This window comes from Drosophila biarmipes, chromosome 2L (genome assembly GCF_025231255.1).
Source record: "Drosophila biarmipes strain raj3 chromosome 2L, RU_DBia_V1.1, whole genome shotgun sequence".
Classification (NCBI taxonomy): domain Eukaryota; kingdom Metazoa; phylum Arthropoda; class Insecta; order Diptera; family Drosophilidae; genus Drosophila; species Drosophila biarmipes.
The window spans coordinates 19,332,300-19,354,061 of NC_066612.1; the positions used below are offsets into that span (position 1 = coordinate 19,332,300).

The 21,762-nt window shown below is 46.7% G+C and overlaps 6 protein-coding genes and 1 non-coding gene across 10 annotated transcripts in view; 5 read left to right on the top strand and 2 right to left on the bottom strand.

The window, feature by feature from the left end:
* Positions 1 to 138: 138 nt before the first annotated feature.
* Positions 139 to 6,524, top strand: LOC108033936 (probable splicing factor, arginine/serine-rich 6). The gene is made up of 2 exons (XM_017108615.2): positions 139 to 869; positions 5,386 to 6,524. Exons 1-2 carry the CDS (start codon positions 442 to 444, stop codon positions 5,741 to 5,743), a joined length of 786 nt encoding a protein of 261 aa, XP_016964104.1. The 5' UTR covers positions 139 to 441; the 3' UTR covers positions 5,744 to 6,524.
* Positions 1,607 to 3,584, top strand: LOC108033935 (nucleolar protein 58). The gene is made up of 2 exons (XM_017108614.3): positions 1,607 to 3,009; positions 3,187 to 3,584. The coding sequence occupies exons 1-2, from the start codon at positions 1,739 to 1,741 to the stop codon at positions 3,440 to 3,442; spliced, it is 1,527 nt and encodes a 508-aa protein (XP_016964103.1). The 5' UTR covers positions 1,607 to 1,738; the 3' UTR covers positions 3,443 to 3,584.
* On the top strand, positions 3,048 to 3,120 carry LOC122818888 (small nucleolar RNA SNORD53/SNORD92). Its single transcript, XR_006368372.1, has one exon. It is a non-coding gene; the product is annotated as a small nucleolar RNA SNORD53/SNORD92 (small nucleolar RNA).
* A 313-nt stretch (positions 6,525 to 6,837) lies between the features above and the next one.
* On the top strand, positions 6,838 to 9,756 carry LOC108033890 (wee1-like protein kinase). Its single transcript, XM_017108537.3, has 5 exons — positions 6,838 to 7,523; positions 7,776 to 8,112; positions 8,170 to 8,874; positions 9,002 to 9,135; positions 9,204 to 9,756. Exons 1-5 carry the CDS (start codon positions 7,028 to 7,030, stop codon positions 9,353 to 9,355), a joined length of 1,824 nt encoding a protein of 607 aa, XP_016964026.1. The 5' UTR covers positions 6,838 to 7,027; the 3' UTR covers positions 9,356 to 9,756.
* A 176-nt stretch (positions 9,757 to 9,932) lies between these two features.
* On the bottom strand, positions 9,933 to 13,291 carry LOC108033889 (5'-3' exoribonuclease 2 homolog). The gene has a single exon (XM_017108536.3). It carries the CDS (start codon positions 13,184 to 13,186, stop codon positions 10,478 to 10,480), a length of 2,709 nt encoding a protein of 902 aa, XP_016964025.1. The 5' UTR covers positions 13,187 to 13,291; the 3' UTR covers positions 9,933 to 10,477.
* Positions 13,292 to 13,708: 417 nt separating this feature from the next.
* LOC108033959 (DNA-directed RNA polymerase I subunit RPA43) lies at positions 13,709 to 14,753 on the top strand. The gene is made up of 2 exons (XM_017108664.3): positions 13,709 to 14,304; positions 14,518 to 14,753. The coding sequence occupies exons 1-2, from the start codon at positions 13,771 to 13,773 to the stop codon at positions 14,743 to 14,745; spliced, it is 762 nt and encodes a 253-aa protein (XP_016964153.1). The 5' UTR covers positions 13,709 to 13,770; the 3' UTR covers positions 14,746 to 14,753.
* A 303-nt stretch (positions 14,754 to 15,056) lies between these two features.
* LOC108033960 (neuroligin-1) overlaps positions 15,057 to 21,762 on the bottom strand; it is a 28,470-nt gene continuing 21,764 nt past the window's right edge. For all 4 annotated transcript variants that reach the window (XM_017108665.3, XM_050885147.1, XM_050885148.1 and 1 more), the window contains exons 3-13: positions 20,474 to 20,706; positions 19,291 to 19,647; positions 18,952 to 19,147; positions 18,521 to 18,622; positions 18,266 to 18,461; positions 18,008 to 18,196; positions 17,801 to 17,943; positions 17,216 to 17,541; positions 16,999 to 17,154; positions 16,767 to 16,937; positions 15,057 to 16,705 (exon numbers count right to left, since the gene is read on the bottom strand). In XM_017108665.3, coding sequence (XP_016964154.1) covers positions 15,687 to 16,705; positions 16,767 to 16,937; positions 16,999 to 17,154; positions 17,216 to 17,541; positions 17,801 to 17,943; positions 18,008 to 18,196; positions 18,266 to 18,461; positions 18,521 to 18,622; positions 18,952 to 19,147; positions 19,291 to 19,647; positions 20,474 to 20,706 — 3,088 coding nt within the window. In that variant the 3' untranslated portion in view covers positions 15,057 to 15,686. The remainder of the gene's footprint in view (positions 16,706 to 16,766; positions 16,938 to 16,998; positions 17,155 to 17,215; positions 17,542 to 17,800; positions 17,944 to 18,007; positions 18,197 to 18,265; positions 18,462 to 18,520; positions 18,623 to 18,951; positions 19,148 to 19,290; positions 19,648 to 20,473; positions 20,707 to 21,762) is intronic.

The following is a 21,762-nucleotide window of genomic DNA, read 5'->3' on the forward strand; positions in this document are numbered from 1 at the left end:
TTAAAGAAAATAAAATCCAAGAATATGGTCTGCGAGACTGGGCCGCCATATATTTGCCAGCCCTGCAGTACAGCGTTGCCAGAATGTCGTTCTATCAGAGGACCGTCGGGAGGGCATTACTTTTGGTATATTTTGCCGCAAGCCTGCCGGTTTGTTTTAACGGTCCAGCCGCGGTCACTCTGTTTGCTACCCGGTAAAAAATGAGTTTTGCGCTGTTTTAAATAGAAAATAAACATAAAAATTCGCAATTGCGGACCGCGTTGAGTGATCAAAAGCGTTCGCCAGTGCGCGTTTAACCCAGCGAGCTCCACAGGAAGGCGGAGGCAAGTGAATCCGATCCCATCATCGATTTTTTCTGCGCTGCTGCTGCTGCGGTGCTGCCACATTAACACAGTTGAGCCCGGAGGAAAGCCAAACCAAATAAAACAAACAGAAAGCGAAATGTCGCGCCATCCGAGCGATAGGAAAGTGTACGTGGGCGATCTGGGCAACAATGCTCGCAAGAACGACCTGGAATATGTCTTCGGGGCGTACGGCAGTCTGCGCAGCGTCTGGATTGCCCGCAACCCGCCAGGCTTTGCCTTCGTTGAGTTCGAGAGTGCCCGCGATGCGGCGGATGCTGTGCGAGGCCTGGACGGACGGACGGTCTGCGGACGCCGTGCACGGGTGGAGTTGTCCACCGGCAAGTACGCCAGATCAGGGGGCGGTGGTGGTGGAGGAGGAGGCGGTGGCGGCGGAGGAGGACTCGGTGGACGCGATCGCGGTGGTGGCGGCGGCGGCGGTCGTGGCGACGATAAGTGCTACGAGTGCGGCGGACGCGGCCATTTCGCACGCCACTGCCGCGAAAGGAAAGCCAGGCAGCGACGCAGGTAAGCGCCATTTCCCTTTTTTCATTCATTGCCAAAAAGTTCTTCCTTTTTGTAACATGGCGAGAGATCCGCATACATATATACATGTTTGTGTGTGTGTATGCCCATGCAAAAAGTTGAGTTTGTTTGGGCCGTGGTGAATCTTGAGGCCTTCGGTGGCGAAAAACACTTCTGTTAGCCGCGAACACCCAAGCCCTGTTAACCTTAACAGCGTGCTGTTACCCGGAAAGCGTGCTGTTGGGCGCAGCGGGTGGTGCTGTACCCTAACAGCACGCACACGTGCTCGAGCAGTATACCCACTATCCATAGAACTCTCGGGTATACGGCTTGCGATATTGACTATGTAACACTATCATCTGTTTAACATTCTTTTTTTATTTATGAATAAACCATTAACATTTATGACTAGGCTATAGTTGTATTTATTTTTATAGATCTTACATTTTAAGAGGTTTATTTTTAAATCATTTAAATCATGCTACAGGTAGCAACTTTAAACAAAATCATCTCTTCGCGAACAAAATAACAGCCTAAGCTTAAACGAGAATACTAAACCAGTGATATAGTGCACATAAAAACCAAGATTTTACTAAAACCTTTTAATAGGGGTATCGGACAGTCGGTACACTGACCACCCTTTTGCATTTCCCCGCGCTTTAACGTCCGTGGTGAATTTTCTATAGTGGTGCTGTTAAGCGCAAACGGAGTGGCAACCCCGACCATCGGAGGCACACGTGCTTGCGTTCATTTTGGATTTTTCTTTTACACGCGGCATACGAAAAGGAAGGTTAAGTTGCTGCTGGCTGCCGAGGGTTTCACTGGTTTTAAGTTGAATTAAAATTGAAACTAAATGAGCATAGTGTGACGCGATGTTTGTGCTCTACGAAACGCCGGCGGGCTACGCGATTTTCAAGCTGCTCGACGAGAAGAAGCTGGAGCAGGTGGACAATCTGTACCTGGAGTTCGAGACTCCGGAGAAGGCCAACAAGCTGCTGAAGCTGAAACACTTTGAGAAATTCAATGACACCACAGAGGCGCTGGCCGCTGCAACGGCGGCGGTGGAGGGCAAGGTGGCCAAGCCGCTGAAGAAGACCCTCAAGAAGCTGCTCGTCGACGACGTGCAGTCGTCTCTACTGGTGGCCGATGCCAAGCTGGGCACCGCCATCAAGGACAAGCTGTCGGTGCAGTGTGTCTACAACACCGGCGTGCAGGAGCTGATGCGCTGCATTCGCCAGCAGGCGGACAGTCTGCTTGGCGGCCTGCCCAAGCGGGAGATGACTGCCATGGCCCTGGGTCTTGCCCACTCCCTGTCGCGCTACAAGCTAAAGTTCTCTCCCGACAAGATCGACACCATGATTGTGCAGGCCCAGTGCCTGTTGGACGACCTGGACAAGGAGCTGAACAACTACATGATGCGCGCCCGTGAGTGGTACGGCTGGCACTTCCCCGAGCTGGGCAAGATCATCACCGACAACATTGCCTTCGTGAAGACCATCAAGTTGGTGGGCACCAGGGACAACATGGCGGCGAGCGATCTGTCTGACATTCTGCCCGAAGATGTGGAAGAGAAGGTCAAGGAGGCGGCCGAAATCTCGATGGGCACAGAAATCTCCGAGGAGGATGTCCTGAACATCCAGTGCTTGTGCGACGAGATCATTTCGATCAACGATTACCGCGTCCACTTGTACGACTACTTGAAGGCCAGAATGATGGCAATGGCTCCAAATTTGACCGTACTCGTGGGCGATACAGTGGGCGCTCGGTTGATTGCCCATGCGGGTTCGCTGATCAACCTGGCCAAGCATCCCTCGTCCACCGTTCAAATCCTGGGCGCCGAAAAGGCTCTCTTCCGTGCGCTGAAGACCAAGAAGGACACGCCAAAGTACGGTTTGATCTATCACGCTCAGTTGGTCGGACAGGCAAGCCAGAAGAACAAAGGCAAGATGTCGCGTTCGTTGGCCGCCAAGGCGTCGCTTGCCACGCGAGTGGATGCCTTCGGCGAGGAGGCCACCTTCGAGCTGGGTGCGGCGCACAAGGTGAAGCTGGAGTCGCGACTGCGGCTGCTGGAGGAGGGTAACCTGCGCAAACTCTCTGGCACCGGCAAGGCCAAGGCCAAGTTCGAGAAGTACCAGGCCAAGAGGTGGGTTATAGTAGTCAATTATATAAGAGCACACCAATTTCCAGTGATGATACCCAAAAGGTTTCGCAAATATCCGATTACGATGACGATAAACCTTGGCTGTCTGAGCGAAATTGAGTTTACGATCAAGTCAATACTGGATTGTTCTGTTTATTAATCTATTCATTGATTTTTCAGTGAGGTGTTCACCTACCAACCAGAGGCCGACAACACCTTGAATGTGAAGAAGCGTAAGCACTCCGAGGCGGAGCAGACGCCTGTTAAGAAGGAGGAGGAGCAGGAGGCTGCCGAGGAGGAGGTCAAGTCCGAGAAGAAGAAGAAAAAGAAGAAGAAGCAGAAGGACGAGGAGGCCGCTGAGGAGGCGGCTGAGCCCGAGCCCGAGGAGGTGCCCACGCCAGCCAAGAAAAAGAAAAAGTCAAAGCACCAGGAGTAGTTCCCCACCTTGACTAGTTGTAGGTCTTAAGTCTTAGCTTCCTAGGTTACCTTACTGTAAAGTATAGGATTTTACAATTACCAACAAGATAAAAGTTTCTGTTGTACATTAGAAATAAAATGTAATATTTGCAAAAACAAAATGAATATATCGTGTTCTTTGGAAAATAATATTAGCCTTGATTAGGATAAACCAATGCGATTTGGTTTCGTCATGCCGACCGTGTTTATTTTTAAATCGATTTGTTCTTAGAAATCAATCATTCTTTCAGAATTAAATCAGAATATTGTCTTAGGGATTTTAGATATTTCTAATCAATTTTCGGGGGAACCTAAACTTATGCTGCACATTTGCCTGAATTTCGCCTGAAAACATTTTCGCCACAGCCCCAAACATAAAATACATTTTTAAACATTAATTTCAGGATGTTGATACGGATGTGGTAACAATCGAATGGAATTCGTCCAGATTGAACACATAAAATGTAGTACCTATAAAGCCTAAGCCACATTTGTAGACTTTACTTTAGTACCTTATAACAAGTGTTCCCAAATATTCGCCCGAAAATGTCTTGCAACATTTCTTAGAAGCAACTCCCAACTTTGGAGGCCAATCTGACACTCTCCGCGTGCCAAGAAGTTCGATTGACTGCGGTGAAGAGGCCAATGAAGCAGAAAGTTTTTACGTCAGCCCCAGAGGTTTGCTTGCATCATGCCGCCAGGCATTTTGAGCATTTTGTGGTCGGTCCACCACGGAGTGCAATATAAAAGCGAACGCAAGTGGTGCCAGTCGAACGAGAAAACAATGCGAGATGCATGGTCATCTGAAGCTGCTGCTGGTCCTGGGACTATTGCTGACCTACGCGGCGGCCAAGAAGGAGGAGTCATCATCATCAGAGGAGGAGGAGGGTGGCGACAAGTACGAGAAGAAAAAGTTTGGTGACGAGGAGCACAAGGGTGAGCACGGCCACAAGGAGCACAAGGAGTGGGAGGAGGACGAGAAAAAGCACCACGAGCTGGAGGATCACGAGCACCACCACGGCGACAAGGGGTCAAAAAAGAAGAAACACTACGATGAGAAGGACGAGCACGGGGAAAAGCATGAGCACGGCTCCCACAAAAAGGGCGGCAAGCATCATCACAAGAAGAAGCACAAGAAGGGCCACAAGGAATTGGAATACCACAAGAAGTTCATGAAGGATGAGTACAAGAAGGAGAAGAAGTTCTACGATGACGAGCACAAGGGTGGTCATCACAAGAAGTACGGAAAGGAGCACCATCACCACGCCGAAGAGCATGGCGAGCACAAGAAGGGTGAGAAGCATGAGGGCGGCAAGAAGAAGGGCCACAAGAAGCACCACGGTCACTACAAGAAGGGCCACCACGACGAGGACCACAAGAAGTACAAGAAGGAGCACAAGTATGGAGACAGCTTCGATGAGAAGAAGGAGCACGGCGAGAAGGGCTCCAAGAAGCACGGTCACAAGCACTACAAGAAAAAGGGCAGCAAGCATTGAGCAGGAAGGAATCTTTTATGGTTTAAAGTTAAGATAAATGTGATGTTTGTAAGAAATGTGGCATTAAAACTGGGCAAGGTTGTAACAGTAATCACGCATGTTGTTCTATATTTCTTTTAAAATGTTGTGTATTGCAACTAATTTTGAATTATTTTGTATTTTGTATTACCAGAAACTTTTCAGTTTTTAAAATGGATAACCCAAATCAAAACTCAACCAACTGCATAGTTTGATTACTAAGTGGGGGGTTTTCTCGTCAAATGTTATCAATTTTGTTCACAGAAAACTAAGAATATTGCATCACATATACTGTTGGTAGAAACCAATTTATACTATAGATTCCAGTTTGGCCTTTTTCAACTTTGAATTCTTAAAAGACAATCTAAAAATTCATAAGCTAATGACGATCTCCTCTTTTCTATTGCAGAAGCACCTCGTTCAGCAGATCTCGCAGCACATCCCGTCGCAGGCGTACTCGCTCCAAGTCAGGCACCCGGTCCCGCAGTCGCTCCGCCGGCTCCGTGGGACGTCGCTCTGGCCGCTCAAACGGTAGGGACGAGAACGGATCGGCGTCGCGGTACAGCGACCATGAGCGCAATGGCAGCGGAGCGGTAGACTCTTCGCCGCCGCCAAAGAGGCGTTATGATGATGAGGACGAGGAAAGGGCCAGAGCATCGCCGCGGTCACGTTCCCGATCTCGATCGGCGTCGCCGGCGGTGCGCCGTGGATCGCCGCCCAGGCGTCGCGGCGACTCGTCCGCCTCACGGTCCGTCTCCAGGGACTAGCGACACCGAACGGATGCAGACACAGCCCGGCGTGCAAAGACGAGGGACTGAACTGCAACCCCCCGATGAATCCGGCATAGTTGGAGACACCAACCACTGGAATCTTCCCCTCATTCCCAAAACAAAAAGAAAAACAACAACCTCACGTGTAACAAGACAGATTCCCAAATACTTTTTCATGCAGTATCCATCTACGGTTTAGTTGTCCAAAACCATATTAGTTAAGGGTTTTAATTTATAGTGGAACTCAAGTTTGCATACTTAGGTATTCTCATGTTCCAACAGAACAACACACAAAAAACGTAAAGAGAAACAACAACAAGCACATGCAGAACAAAGATGAGCGCTTCGGAGAATCATTTGACGGAAAGAAAGATTAGATATAGAAATGGATCGGCAGCCGCAGATTATCGATCTAGTCAAGTTTGCTATGTAAATTGATTTGCCTTGGATTTTTTTTGCTAACCCTGGAATTATACTCGAATGTGCAGGAGACGAAGCATCCGCCACCATTTTCATGTCAATTCTTCACATTTTTTCAAATTACATTACTTAATACACTTGATTATTCGACTCCAAAACTCTGTATGATGTGTTTCAATATTCTTAATAATTAAGTCTTGCAAAAGTGCATAATAATTATTCATACATTGATGTCGTAGTTAAGTATTAAACAAATACATATGTATGGATTCTCGAGATGTGTGTTTGAATTATATAGCAAATGCGCTGAACACTAAAATACACAAATATTCAATCAATAAATTAAATGCCAAAAGTCGGTTTTGTGTTCGAATTGGGCGGGCTTGGATAAGGGGGCTTGATGGTCTGGCAACTCTGCCTTTGTATTTTTTGTGTCATGTATTTAGTTAGTATATTTGTCGTTATTTCTTTTGTATCTCTATAGAATAATATATAAGCTATTCAATAAAGCAAACCTAAGCGCGGACAGGCATTTAACTTAAAAACGAACTCAACTTACTGTTTAAAATGTTTTAGTGCACACGATTGCCCCATCGCAAACGAAAAACTATCATGGTCCGGCAACTCTGCGCATAAATTTTTTTTTAGTATTTTTTGGTCTTTAGTGTGGTATTTTCTGGCGCTTCGGATACGCCACACTATTCTGCTTCGCATTCCTTCAAATCAATTTTGTTTTGTGTTTTGTTTTGCCTTTTTTTTTAACCAGCGCCTCCTATTTTCTGCTTTACGGTCCGTTACGAATAGTTGTGAAATATCCGCAAAAGTGAATCGCCTTGCACCGCGGGCAGCCGTACAGCTACAATGGCATTCCGCCAGTCGGAGCATGAGATGAGCGTCACCTCGCTCGATTCGAGCGTCGAGCTGCGATCGCGATCCCCGTCGCCGCAGCTCTTCAATCCGCGCAAGCTTCGCTTCGCCGACGACGACTTTGACAAGGACGCGCCCGAAGGAGCGAGTCCGCAGCATCCCCTCCATCAGCATCAGCGACAGAAGCTATCCTCCCCCGAGGAGCATCATTTGGGCAACAAGGACGACGTCGGCGACGGGGACGTGTCCATGTCGCCTCCGTGTCAGAAGGTGCGAGCGCTGCGCCTGTTCAGCACACCGGCCACCCCGAAGACCATCCTGCAGAAGTCGACGACGCAGTGCAGCAACCATCTGTCGGCGGCAGCAGCGGCAGTCAACGCCACCCGGCGCAGCGAGGAGCTCTTCCGCGAGCGTCCGCGATCCCTGCCCCTGCACAACCGCAAACTGCCCGCCCAGGACACGGCGAACGTTAATCCCTTCACGCCCGACAGTAAGTTTGAGTCCTAAGTTCTACTTTTCAGTCCGTTTGGGGACTAGCAAGTCCTTAATCTCAAGAGATCAACATTTCATTGCTCTCCACAAGAAGTAAGGAAACCCGAAACTCTCAGAATTTTTTCCTAAGCATTTGATTTGAAAGTGTGTGTTGATAAGAACTCTAGCTTGTCAATAGACACAGAGGACTGTAGTGCTCCATAAACATCTTATTAGCAACTTAATTACTTATAATTCACTTATTTTTTAGGCCTCCTGGCACATAATAAGAAGCGTTGTCGCACGCAATTCGGTCGCGAAAACCTCAACCTGAATGTGAATGCTATGCAAAAGTATTTGCTCAGCGATGCCTGCGACGAGGACGCGACGGAGGAGGCGGGCGACTCATTGCGCGAGATCCACCAGCAGGCTCCCAAGCGGCTGGCCCTGCATGACACGAATATCAGTCGCTTCAAGCGTGAGTTCATGCAGGTCAGCGTGATCGGCGTGGGCGAGTTCGGTGTGGTGTTCCAGTGCGTCAATCGACTGGATGGCTGCATCTATGCGATCAAGAAGAGTAAGAAGCCGGTGGCAGGCAGCTCTTTTGAGTAAGTTGTAATCGTTTCTTAAGGTTGAGCTTTATCTAACCATTAAATTCCTTGCAGAAAGAGAGCGCTGAACGAGGTGTGGGCCCATGCTGTTCTGGGCAAGCACGATAACGTGGTTAGATACTACTCCGCCTGGGCGGAGGACGATCATATGCTGATACAAAACGAGTTCTGCGACGGGGGCAGTTTGCATGCGCGGATCCAGGATCATTTCTTAGGCGAGGCCGAGCTGAAGATTGTGCTCATGCATGTGATCGAGGGCCTGCGCTACATCCATTCCAATGACCTGGTGCACATGGACCTAAAGCCGGAGAATATATTCTCCACCATGAATCCGAATGCACACAAGCTGTCCGAGGAGCAGCCGCAGCAGACCAAAGACGACGACGGCATGGACAGCGTCTACGAGGAATTGCGCCACTCGGAGAACCTGGTAACGTACAAGATCGGCGACCTGGGCCATGTGACGTCCGTTAAAGAACCCCATGTGGAGGAGGGTGACTGCCGCTATCTGTCCAAGGAGATCCTGCAGGAGGACTATTCGAATCTCTTCAAGGCCGACATTTTCTCGCTGGGCATCACGCTGTTCGAGGTGGCGGGCGGTGGTCCGCTTCCCAAAAATGGACCCGAGTGGCACAATCTGCGAAATGGCATGGTTCCGGTCCTGCCAAGTCTCAGCAGAGACTTCAACGAACTGATAGCGCAGATGATGCACCCAAATCCCGATAAGAGGCCCACATCGCAGTCCATATTCAACCATCCGTAAGTTGATTGAATCTTTATATTATCCAGCTTTTTATCAAAACCATTAGTCATGCTTACATCTTGATTGCCAATTTTCTGAGCCTATAAAGTGTAAATAACTAAGTCTGACCTTCTTAATTTGCAGAATTCTGAGTGCCGTCGACTCTAAGAGCAAGCTGCAGCTCGGCCTGGAGCTGACCGTCGAGAAGCGCAAGAACGAGATTCTAATGAACAAGCTAAGAGAGGCCAAAAAGCAAATTAAACTACTCGAGCAAAGAGGTAAGATGCGTGAAATCGTAAAAGAAATAAGGATGAGATCTTAACAATACGTGTTTGTCTTTTTTTAGTCAACCTCCTGGCGGTGACCAACAATCCGGATAGCCTGGATGGGCAGCGATGCCTTCGTTCCTTCACGCGTCGCATGCGCACGCCGTTCTCCAGCCACGGCAAGTTCGATGGCTTATCCGATCGCAACAAGAACATTATCACCAATATCTGATAAGCTCGCACCTCATACCGAAACGATAGCCAAACTCTTCCGAATCGAACGTGAACTAAGCTCACATTGTGTTACCTCTTAAGCGTATATTCATATAATCGAAATATATTTCGTAGTTTCCGCTTCGCTAGATCCTAACTTTCAACCTCATTTACCACGTGCGTTTCAAGCTCGTGGATTAAGAAGCACTCTTAATATAATATATATATTTTTCAAGCTCAGTGAACTTTTCTTCGTAGAGAAATGACGATCGTTTTAAGAAAAGGCCCTTGTAAATTTTAAGAATATCACTTAGCTATAATGAGTATTGTTTTCGAAATTAAAATATTTATTATGTTACATGGAAATCGAAATAATAACATTCCATTCGTTAAATATAGCGAATGCTATTCCATAATTCAGTTTTGTTCTTTTATTGATGACTTGGGTTTGCAGAGAAATGAACAACTCATAGATTTGAGACAAGCTTTGGAAAACATCAGAAAAATCGTTCGTAATAATATTATTACCGATAAACAAACGTGGCACTTTCGAAAAATTATTATTAAATAAAATGTTCTCTGAGGATTTAAAGGTATTTAATGCACTAACGATTTGGGTTACTTTATTGAAAAGCTCTACAAAATAATTCGTTGGTATCAGTGATATGTGAAAAGTATATACCAACTAAGAAGTTAATAAATTGATAACTTAATTGGAAAAGGTTTACTTTCTCTTTTTTTAAACGTATATTGCAACTTTGTTGAGTGTAATGTAGTTTTTGAATATGTAATAACAATATCTATAATTTGTGTTTGTCAGTTTATTACTTCATTTATCTCATGCAGTTAGTGAGATACCATTTAACATTGTAATTTGACTTATTTTCATTGAGGCACTGAGACTAGATGTTGTATGTAAACTGTACTGATAGAGTGTAAAAATCTTTTGCTGCTTGAATTGAGTTCTACTAAATTTGTTGTATTTCAAGAAAAGTTTGTTACTCATTGAAAAAATGCCTTGGCATTGGTTTGTCTGGAAATTCTTAGCCACTATTTTCTCTTTATTAAAGTATTTTGTATAAAATGAACTCGGATTATACTTTTCATATCTGCTACATATAAAAGTGTATGTATGGACTACTTAAAATCTCCTATAGTTCTGGTTCTGTTGCCTGTTGCCGCCCTGCTGCTGGTAGTTGTTATTCCTTTGGCCATTGTAGTTGTTGTAGTTGCGCTGCTGATTGGAGTTATCCTGGTTGTATCTCTGGTTGTGGCCATATTGCTGCCGGTTGTTGTAGTTGCCCTGATAGCCACCACCCTGATGCTGCTGCTGGTTGTAGTTGTTGTTGTTGTAGTTGTAGTTATAGTTGCGGCTATTGTTTTGATAGCCCTGCCCCTGGTTTCCGCCGCCCTGGTTGTAGCCACCTTGGCCGTAACCACCTCCACCGCCGCCACCCTGAGCGTTTCTAATTCCTGCATTCAGCATGCGGTGACCACTGTCCGGAACGTAGGCCCTGGACAAATGGCTGTTGAAACCGATGACGGGACGATGCTTCTGACCCGTCTGTTCGTTGGGCAGTACTTGTGGCGGGTCCACGGCATTCTCAAGACGCTTAGCCTCGAAAATGTAATCATCATCGTACTCCGGATCCTGGAAGGTGGTTGTCACCGTCGTATTTTCATGGATGTCCGCCAGCCCGGAGATCGGCGACCTCAGAATGCCGCTGATGGCAGTGTTCAGATCGGTTTTCCCCAAAGTCCCACGCATTCCGTCAAAGGAGATGGCTTTGCACACATTCTCATCGGATTTCTCGCTTATTTTCTTGACCTTCTTGAAGTGCGGACTCTGGTTGCTGATGTACAGGTAGTTGTCGCCCCGCTTGTTGCGCTTCACCTCCTCTCCCGTCAGTTGATCGTAGTAGGGAACCAAGGCCTTGAAAAGCCGCTTCTCATCTACGAAGGGCAGCAGGGCCACTCCCTGCCAGGCGAACTTCTTTCCATTCAGATCGATCTTGAAGTCCTCGGGGTAGAAGTCAATGATCGGCGAATCCGGGTTGGACATGAGCTGTGCCCAGGGCTCGGGCACGTGTGAGCTACTGGCTGCCGGAAAGACGCCCATCAGTTGCTCCAGAGGATTGAAAGGCTTCGTACCCTTTTCAAACATTGTGGACAGGCCCTGGATGTTAACGAAATCCGATGCGAACGGGGCATAGTGGTATGGGAAGTACCAGTTCCAGGAGGCACAGCCCTGGTAGTAGTACTTCAGCACCCAGCACAACCCCCGCACGTACTGCAGGGCTACGGCGTAGCGGAACTGCTGGTTTCCCGGCGCCACATCGAACTTGGACTCGTAGTAGCGGTCCTTGAACCCATCCTCCCACAACCGCACCTCGTCGTTGTCCTCCTCCTCTTCTTCGTCATCCAAATCGGCCTGGTCACTTGTCCGCTTTCTGTTCCGCAGGGCAGCAGCTTCCTCCTTGTAATTGCCAATGCTCTTCTGCTGGCTATTTGGTCCCACAGCGCTGGCCCCGAACGCCGACTGATCCAGGGACCTGTGGTCCTGATTCCTTTCCTGCCTCTTGCGCGCCTTGTCCCTGGCCTTGAATTGTTGCTCGCGGCGCTGGCGGCTCTTAAAGATCTGGTCCTCGGCATTGCCCAAATCGGTCATTATCAATTGCACCCTGTCCAGGTTAACATCCCCCGAGTCGGTGAGATAGCCCTTGGTCTTGTAGACGCATTTCTTGTACAGCTCCACGAGCCGATCAACTGCACCCTCTCGGATCTCAAGGCTGGGAAGATGGGGCAGAAAATCGTTGCCCACGAAGAAGCACATGAACACCCAATCGTCCAGGGCGCGTTCAAAGCTGTACTCAAAGGGGAGGCTCGGCATCTCGAGCGTCTGCTTCAGGTACTCCCGCAGCACGCTCAGTCGCACAAAGATGAACTTCACCTCGGCACCGATGGGGACATCGGGCTTGAAGTTGGCGCCAGTCGGCGCCGTGGCTCCCAGGCCCACGCACTTGTCCATCTCGTGGCCAAACCCGTTGCAGATGTCGCAAGGACGCGGCTTGTTTGGCAAGAACTCCTCCCGAATGATGGTAAAGTTGGGTTCGTGGGTGGCCAGTCCCAACATGATGAGATCGGCATCGGCTCCGCACAGGACGTGCTGCGTGTTGGGATCATGATCCGGCTGGGCACGCTGCTTGCGGATATAGTCCATGATCTTGTGCTCTCCCTCGCCGGGCACATTGGCGTCCGAGAGTATCACCTTGATGCCCTTCCAGGCCGGGTTGTTGTTCAGCCGATCGTGGACGTAGTAGTGCAGGCACTTGCTCAGCCGGTCCATGAAAGGGGTGCCCGGCGTGATGCAGTTGGAGTCGAAGTGCTCGCCCTTCTCCTTCTCGGGCGGCAACTTGCAGCCGCGACTTAGCAGCTCCTCGCGGATTCGCTCGATCTCCAGCCGCTTCTCGGTGGTCTCCTTGGCCGCCCGGAAACGACGCGACCGCTGCTGGTTCATCTTGGCACGAGGAGCCACCCCGTCGATGGCCATGTAGAGCAGCTTCCGGGGACGCACGATGCCGAACAGGCGGTCGATGCAATCGAAGATGGCCACCATCATCTCGTCCTCATTCTTCGGCGCCGGCTTGTCCTCCGGATGCGTACACGGATGAATGATGCCGTTCATGTCCAGGTAGAGGTTGTCGAACTCTATCCCATTCGGATTCGGCTGGGTCGCGTCCTCGTAAATATTGCGCCCGGTGTCCGGGTCCACTTGCTTGTTCTCGTTGCACTCGATGATGACGCTCGGGTACTTCCGGCTCAGCCAGCGAAAGAATGCTGGAACTCCCATGTTAAGGTCGGTTTTAACTTTATTTAGTCGTTAGTTTCAGTCAAACTCCAGTTTTCTTCAGGTTTTTTCAACTACAATAAAAGCATGGACTCAGTTAGTGGGACCAATAATACAAAATGTACTTAAAAAAATACCGAAAAAAATCATATTAGGGTGTCCGTTTATTATTTTGTTAACTATAAAAATGATAAAGAAAAAGTAGACTTAGCCATCCGAACTTAAACCTATTTAAAAGTTCAACATATTTAAGATCAAAAAGTATAGAAAAGGACTCGTTTATGTTTTTCACAAACCTTTAATATTTTATTATTATTTTTAGATACATTAATATTATTAAGATTTATATTCATATTGAATACAAGGCTTAAAGATTATTTGACTAGGATTTATATATTAATTAAAATTTACCGGAGTTCATAACTAGCGGGATAGCTAAAAAATTACCACTTTTAAATACTCCCCAAAAGGCAGTCAAATTTGACGGGAAAAGCCAAAGCGGCATTTCTAGTGGCACCTGCGGGGTTGCCAGATTTTCAAATGCAACTCATGTGGTCGATTCGAAGAGGCAGTTTAAAGATCTTGTAATGGCCAAGATATTGCAGAAATACGTTAAGTTTACGGCCAAGGAGCTAGAGACGTACGCCAAAAGCCCGGGCTCATGTGTGCGATGCATCACCACGGACATGCACCTGGCCATGGGTCCATACGGTATGGCCAGCTTCAAGCACGCGCTGCTCGAGCTCCTCACCCGCACCAAGGTGGGATTCTACGATGCCAGCCTCGACGGGATTGTACTGGCCGTCAAGAACATCAAGGTGCTGGGCCAGACAGCCGGCCTTCGGGCGGACGACCCCACCATGCACCTGGTCATCAACGCGGACTTCTACGTCTTCCGTCCCGAAGTGGGCGCCGTACTGAGCGGCGTGGTGCAGCACATCTCGAAGTACCAGGTCACCGCCATCATCTACCGAGTCTTCAACACCGCCATCCGCTTCACCAACAGGGAGGACGTCGCCATGGAGCAGGAGATTAAGTTCCGGATAAAGAACTTCGATATCGGCAATGTAGTGCCATACATCGAGGGAGAAATATTGCATGAGAATGGCAACGAGGCAAAGGTGGGTAACTCCGCAATATTGTGGATTCTTAAGTGATTCAGGACTCATTGTTGTGTCACACTTGATTATTCGGATAGAACTCATTTTAATCACTATGATTTCAAAACATTTTTAGAAACTGTTGTTCACACTCTGACAACCTTCATGTGATAGCCTTAATTATTTAACAATTTGAGTTTATTATTTACTCACATGTACTTATCCTTAACACAGAGTAAATCCACAACACTGGCCAGTCCAGAATCGGAGGAGGAAGAGGATGTGGAAGAGGTTAAGGAAGAGGACCCCGATGAGATGTTGGATGCCCTTTTAGAAGAAATAAAGAAGGAACCTGAGTTCACGCCAAAAAAGAAATCTCCAAAAAAACGGAAGAATGGAGAAAACGGTGACATCGCAAAAGCGAAAAAAGTAAAACTAGAAATAAAAAGCGAGCCAATATAGCTTTAAAATCTTTCGTTTTTAACATTTTTGCATAGTACAAATTAATAATTACATAACGTCGTAGAATTACGACATCAATATGGCAGGGGTTGATTTAGTTTTTCCAAAAACTAGCAATATACCTAGATAAATCCCTAAAACTTTTGAATCACGTCTGATATCCTCTTGAAATATTTTATGTTTTAGAAGACTTCGTATGAGTTAATAACCTACTTAAATTAGAATACAAACCCGATTTTATACTCCATTTTATCCACTGCCATTGTAGGGCCCCATTTATACCACTAGAAAACGATTAATTGAAGACGGGATTTAAAATGTGAATATGAATACTTTGTAATACATATGTATTTCATACAAATAGAGTCAATATTTTACAATACATTAAATACAATATGTGTATTATAGTTATAATATCTGGTTTTCTTTTACAAATCATTAAAAGCTTGTTTATATTATTTTGATTTCGCTAATTATTAAATAACAAGCAAATAGAATAATATGAGATTCTAATCGTACACCAAAAAGTAACATAAACTATACACACAATGATAACACCTGACAAATTATTCCTACACAATATCATCTCAATCACGTCTACAAGGAACATTTACATAATGTACAAACATACGTAATACACACAGTTACAACGAATTTTAGCATTGAGGTCAGAAAACAGAAAAAATTATTGTTTTTATATTGGTATGGCAGAAATTCAGGGCAGTGAGTGGGAATAGAGAAATAAGCAAGGGTCGAACCTATCGAATTAGGTTTTAAAGGAGAGTTACTCTTTTAAGTAAGGGAAAGGAAAATACAGATAAATGTCAATAATTTGGACTTAGAAATAGAAAAAGTTAAACTTCGACGAGTTCGACCGCAGAAATTACTAGATAAGAACTTTAAACTAGGGTCACAATTGGTTACTAGAAGGGTTATGAATGCTAGACTGAGATTTCCTGAATATGTACACGTTTCTTGCCGCTGCTGCTCCCCGATCCTGTCGTGGAACTTCCGCCCGCGCCCGACTGCCGCAGGATTCCCGTTTGCTGCTGCTGTTGCTGTTGGGCGGCTAGGAAGGATCGAGGAGGTGGCGGCGGCTCGGGGATGTCATCGTCCCGGGTGATTTCGGAGTCGTTCCCGGCCGCCGCCTTGACAGCCTCCTCTATCGCCTTGAAGGACATCTGGTCCGAGGACTGGACTGCGTAGTCGAATTGCTGGGGACTGTTGAACTGCAGCGTGGTGTCCACAAAGGATCCCCTCTTGCTGCTCATGGCCGATGTGGACTCCATCAGCGTCGGCAGTGCACTGTAGGTGACCATCTCGATGGGATCCCCCGGCTTGGTCTTGAGCAGATCCAAAGTGCTGGTGGAGCAGGGGCCCCAGGTGTCCATCATCAGGGACGTCTGACCCGTCGACGATGAGGGAGGCAGCTCCACCAGCAGCTTCTCCTCCTTCAGCTGCTTGGTCTTCTCATCGTAGCAGCTGTACTCCCCGAACACCACGCCCACTCCGCCCTTGCTGTCCACCACCGATCCGCTCAAGGTATACGCATCTGAGATGTCACCTGGACCAGGACCACCTGCTCCCCCGCCGCTGCCGCCCATCAAAGCGTTGAGCTTCAGCATGCTGGAGTTCTTGCTGTTGTCGCTCTCCTGCAGCTCCTCCTTGGTCTTGGCATCCCGAGCCCGCTTCTCGCGCTGATGGTAAATGCCCGCGAAGATCAGGACATTTAGGATGAGCAGGAAACATCCCACCGCCACGGTGGCTATCAGTGCGGTCGTATAGCTCTGGAATTGTTTGCCACCCAGTCGCCGGAGCAGCTCCAGATTGCCAATTATTCCGGTGGATGCGGTGGCCAGGTCCTTTTGCGTCTCCACTCGCGCTACACCGGTTCTGTTGTCCTTCGGAGCTTGGGTAGTGGTCAGTTCCGACACGGACATGGCTCCATCGATGCCGCACTCTGCAAAAGATTCGTCGAGAAATAAATATGGGTTATGTCCCGTACCTTTTCATCACCTCACCTGTCGTTGTGGTTGCCCCCGTGCCGCTGGGACTTAAGGCTTGTGTGGCATTCGTGTTTGGACTCTTCCCAGGAGGAGCAGGTGGTGGTGGCGTCGTTGTCTTGCTTCTCTGCATGATGATTATGTTATCATCTTCAGCAGGCTTTGTCTGCAATTGAGGTCGCACAACGCCTAGAAAATATCAAAATAAGTAATATATTTACGAAATAAACTAATCCCACATTTATCTCACCCTCATAGAGATCCCTGTTGTTCATGTCGTCCTGGAACTGATGGTGCCGCATGGACTGGTCGTTGATGTTAAAGTGGCGATGCAGCTGGGGGATGAGGTTCAACCACATGGACAGCTTGTGACCACGATAGTGGCTTTGAATGTTTGCCTTGTTGCCTGATTACGTTACATTCGTATTTAAACCAAGGGATTTTCTCAAGTTTAAGATTTAACTCACCCAGTTCCACATACAGCTGATTAACCACATCGTAGGCATCCCAGAAGGGCAGCTCATCGCCGTCGTAGCTGCCCACATCCCGTTCACTGGACACTCCCAGTTGGGTGAAGGCAGCATCGTTGCTGCGCATTCTTCTCCGGATGAAGGATCGCTTCTCGTGCATGGCATTGTTCCGCCGCTGATTGTAGATCACGGCCAGATTAAGAGCCTCGCTGAGATTCGGATGGGTCAGCCCGGTGGAACGTTTTCTCTGTTGGTGCAGGGCGGTCTCCAAGACCTCGTTTGGATTGGGGAGCACTGACTTTGACGTGGATTGGTTCGGGTTGCTAAGGGTTTAATGGGGGAAAGTTAAGAGGGTAAAGTTAAGATGGTGAAGTTATGATGGTAAAGATTAAAAAGTACCATTTTCCAATATTTTATAATGATTGACAATATTAATTCAGATTTATATTTTCCATAATTAACTTGAAAAATGTATAAGCAAGCAATTTTAGCTCCCATTTCCTTGCTTAACCAGTTTTCTGCTTATCTTTTGGTTTTTTAGTATACCCTTCGTAAAGAGTACACCAAGTTCTATGAGCTTACCCGGTTTTGGCAAAGTTGGACAGATATCGCAGCATTAGACTCCCGATTTGGCGCTCCTGAGTCGTGTAGTTGTGTGGGAAGAGCGGGGACGTGGGCAGACCCAGCCAGAAAGGCACATCTTCGCCGCGCACGGAGCCGGTTCTCTGGGGGATCCACATGGCCGAACATAAGTAATGCAGTTAGGTGTCTCTGGGTGTATCGACCTACCTGCGGGTACTCCTCCTCGATGGTCTTGTGCTTAAAGTGCAGGAAGTAGGCGCGGCCCCCTCGCAAACTGTGCATGTAGCCCAACTTAATCAGCGGCGAGGCCGTGTGGCCATCGCTCAGGAATTGCAGGGTGGCGTCCCGGGAACTAAGAGGATTACGTATGGCTTTCTCCCAGTCGGTGTACTCATTCTGCAGTCAAATGAAGTTTGGGATTTTATTTAATAAAGCGCATAAGCTAATAATGGTTTCCCATCTTACCTTCAGAACGGCAAATATCTCGTTCAGGTGATAGTGAAAGTTGTTCCGCACAAAAGTGCGCAGGATGCGGTCCCGTCGCGTCTCATTGAAGCCGAACTCCAAGTCTTGGGCACTCAAATCCAAATAGGACTCCACAGATGTAAGGCAGAAGATGAGGTCTCGTTTCGGAAAGTTTGCATATTCAATTCCTGAAGTACTGTAAACGGGCGAAATGTGATTACATCATTCGTTTCGGCTTCGTTTCTACTTTAGTACCTAACAATAGCTGAACCCATCGGCAATGTGGTACTGCCCAAGGGATTGGCGCCGGGCGATATTACAGTGCCATCCACAAATGGAGCGAAGCCCACCAGGAATCTAGAATATTGAAAAACAATTGAAATATTACCCATGTTATGATCATAAAACCGCCGCAAAACTCCCCGCCTTGTGAGGTATGTGTCTATAAATATATATTTTTTTATATAATCTAGAATTGCACTGTTGATTATTGGTAACTATTTTTTTGTTCCGCAAGAAGTTGAAAATCGGAAAAGTAATTTATCTACACACTAATATATTTTCAAGCAAGTTTACCCTATATTGATATGGCTTAAGCTTTAAGGCTCAAACCCGTTCAGTTCAATCAATCGGCTGTTAAGCGAGGAACACGCCCATGTTCGGGATTAATGGAATGTGTGACATACCGGGGATGATCCACCTTGACGGCCAGCAATTCGGCGACGCTTTTGGTGCGGAGGCAGGGGGCCAGGTCGTCATACAACATGTCGCCGTGACAGCCAGTCTGTTCCGCCACACGCCTCTTCACAAAGAGCGGATTTTTCTGTATGGCCCAGGGGGACAGGGCGGAGCCGCTCACCAGAACGGTGCGCTGTATAAGGTCTGGACAAAGGATATACGATTGTTTGGTTAGACTCTTATTAACAGGTACTGTCCACCTCTTTATCGATGGATGCAACAATTTAATATTAAAATGTACTTAATACATATGGCAACTTGTTTATTTTGGGACTGGGAGGACCTACCACTCGCGACTGGGGACACAACCAGTATGTTGGCCAGCACAGCTCCAGTTCCGTAGCCCAGGAGGGTGATGCTCTGCGGATCCCCGCCGAACGCCGGCAGATTCTCCTTGAGCCAGTGCAGACCCGCCACCAGATCCATCAGCCCGAAGTTCCCCTGGGCACTCTCCTTGCCGCCGGTCTTCAGGAATCCGAAGATCCCCAGACGAAAGTTGATTGTCACCACGATGACGTTGCCATGGCCGGCAAGCTCGGAGCCATCATAGGGATTCCCTGAGTTCCAGTCGTACGACTCGCCGTGGATGAAGACCACTGTGGACAACTTGGTCTTTGAGTCGCCAGGAGTTTCATCGGTATTTCCTGTTAAACAGGTATTATTACTTTTTATATGTATAGTATATTGTTTGCTTAAATTTATATTGTTCATGGTTTTAATTTTACACATTTCGCCAGCAGATGTTGGAGGTCGTCAAAGTTGCCAAATCCGCAGCGCTTGCAGTAGATAGCTTAGCACACTGCAATGCACTACGGAATTGAAAACTTCAATACCTTTAAGGAAAGCGCTTTTTATTTATTATTTTACGCATTTCAAAAACATAAGTTCCATGCAAGCTCCCAGAACCACTTATTAAACTAAATATTAACATTTTTCAGATGGTCCTTGGCTTCTTTTAATTGTAAAGCTAATTAAAAATAATTATCGCGGCTTTTAGGTAACTATAACAGTTTGCTTTCAACCTACTTTAATTTCATAATTAATTTGAGTAGCGAACGTAGCGCATAAAGTTCAAACGACGCGGAATTTAAAATAATTACTTGTTTTATTGCGATGCTCAAAAGCAAAGCCAATTACATTTTAAATTTAAGAAGCGACTGACCTATATCAACAGAGCTCATTATATCGAATTTTTCGGGTTTTATTTTTAGTTTACTAAATATATTATTCGTTTATAATGACTTTGTGATGTAATTTTAATTTATTATTTACTACAACTTTCCAGGTATCAATTACGTTTTAAAGCAATTAAGAGGTCTCAGTTTTTTTGACATTCATGAGAATATAGAATGTATTGCAATATGGACAACAAATGGTTTAAATTTTTAAATCCCATAGGTTTTCGGCTTAAGAAACGCTTGCTTGCCACTGAGGCCCCAGAACCCAATCAATTTCGAGAATGGCACTTACGTCTCTGGCGGCGCGTCTCGTAGGGCACATAGATATTTAGGTATAAGCAGTCTTCCGATTGGTTCTTGAGCAGCGGCAACAGGCGGCGCAGCTGGGCGAGGCGGGCGCGGGGCACCTCGAGGAGCGCCTCCGGTCCGTTGGGCGGTATGGGGATGTTCTGCGGACAGACCGGCGAGAATCGATCCGCGCTGCGCACCGTTTTCCACGTCGAGGGCGTTATGGGGGGCATAAATCTGCAAGAGGAGCCGGCAACGGTCGTTTCGATAAGTAAATATTCCATTTCGGCCACATGGGCACCAAACTATCGCGTCACGTATACGCACTGTGCGCCCGGGCTCATACACAGCCGAGGCCAAAATAAAAGGCCTCTTTTTTATCTTTGAGCTGTTTGTCTACCGAAGAGTATTTATAATGGGACGATAAAATTTTAAATAAAATATTTTTAAATATAAAATGCACTGAGAAAAGTACATTACATAGAAATACAACATTTATTGCTTATATGGATAACATAATCAACATAATACTGGTATAAAATAATAAAGAATTTATAAATATTTTAAAACATCATAAGCCCCGTACATACATACATAGTTCTGATTTCCCAAGCTGAATCATGGAGGCTGTTACTTAGTACATATTTTATTACTAGGAAAGCTAGTAAGTAATGCTTGAAATATATAATTTTGTGAATTGATCTTAACAAAAAGGTTAAAACTATAATTTAATCAGAAAATGTTCCGAGCTTTGAAGCCCTTGAAATATTTAAGTTCCTTTAAGCATTATTTGACCCCAACTGTTTGTTTGCGTGGTAGCCGTCATTGATGTGTGGAACTTTGCGGCGATTAAGGCAAAAGGATTCGCTGGGCTCGTAAAACACAGAAACTAAGTACCGCCCATCAATCAAAATTGCAACTGCTTTTGATTAATTGTGCATTTTATTGTTTTGCGTTGAAATCCATCGATCACTGGCCATCCGGATTGGATGAGCGAATGAGACAGGCGGCGGCGATAAATATGGCTTGGCTGTGTTGATTTTACGACACGATAATTGACGCGAAACGCTTTGATTGTTTTTTGCTTCTTTGTGGCTTGGAAAAGTCTCCTCGTCCTCGTCCTCATCCCTATCCCGTTTTTCCGCTATCCCCATACCATTCCAGTCCATTTATCCATCCGGGAAAAGGCAAACAATGAACCGCATAAACAAAAAGCTCGCGTTTTGCGGCGAGCATAATTTTTCAGCCATACGTGACTCGCTTCGTGTGCTTTTCACGTACCCGGTTTTCGGT

Bases quoted from the DNA above. Each gene is read 5' to 3' on its own strand.
- LOC108033936 (XM_017108615.2), top strand. From the start codon at position 442: ATGTCGCGCCATCCGAGCGATAGGAAAGTGTACGTGGGCGATCTGGGC. The intron at 870-5,385 runs GTAAGCGCCATT...TTTCTATTGCAG, and splicing joins AAAGCCAGGCAGCGACGCAG to AAGCACCTCGTTCAGCAGAT.
- LOC108033890 (XM_017108537.3), top strand. From the start codon at position 7,028: ATGGCATTCCGCCAGTCGGAGCATGAGATGAGCGTCACCTCGCTCGAT. The intron at 7,524-7,775 runs GTAAGTTTGAGT...CTTATTTTTTAG, and splicing joins TAATCCCTTCACGCCCGACA to GCCTCCTGGCACATAATAAG. The intron at 8,113-8,169 runs GTAAGTTGTAAT...AATTCCTTGCAG, and splicing joins GTGGCAGGCAGCTCTTTTGA to AAAGAGAGCGCTGAACGAGG.
- LOC108033959 (XM_017108664.3), top strand. From the start codon at position 13,771: ATGGCCAAGATATTGCAGAAATACGTTAAGTTTACGGCCAAGGAGCTA. The intron at 14,305-14,517 runs GTGGGTAACTCC...TCCTTAACACAG, and splicing joins AGAATGGCAACGAGGCAAAG to AGTAAATCCACAACACTGGC.
- LOC108033935 (XM_017108614.3), top strand. From the start codon at position 1,739: ATGTTTGTGCTCTACGAAACGCCGGCGGGCTACGCGATTTTCAAGCTG. The intron at 3,010-3,186 runs GTGGGTTATAGT...TTGATTTTTCAG, and splicing joins GAGAAGTACCAGGCCAAGAG to TGAGGTGTTCACCTACCAAC.
- LOC108033889 (XM_017108536.3), bottom strand. From the start codon at position 13,186: ATGGGAGTTCCAGCATTCTTTCGCTGGCTGAGCCGGAAGTACCCGAGC.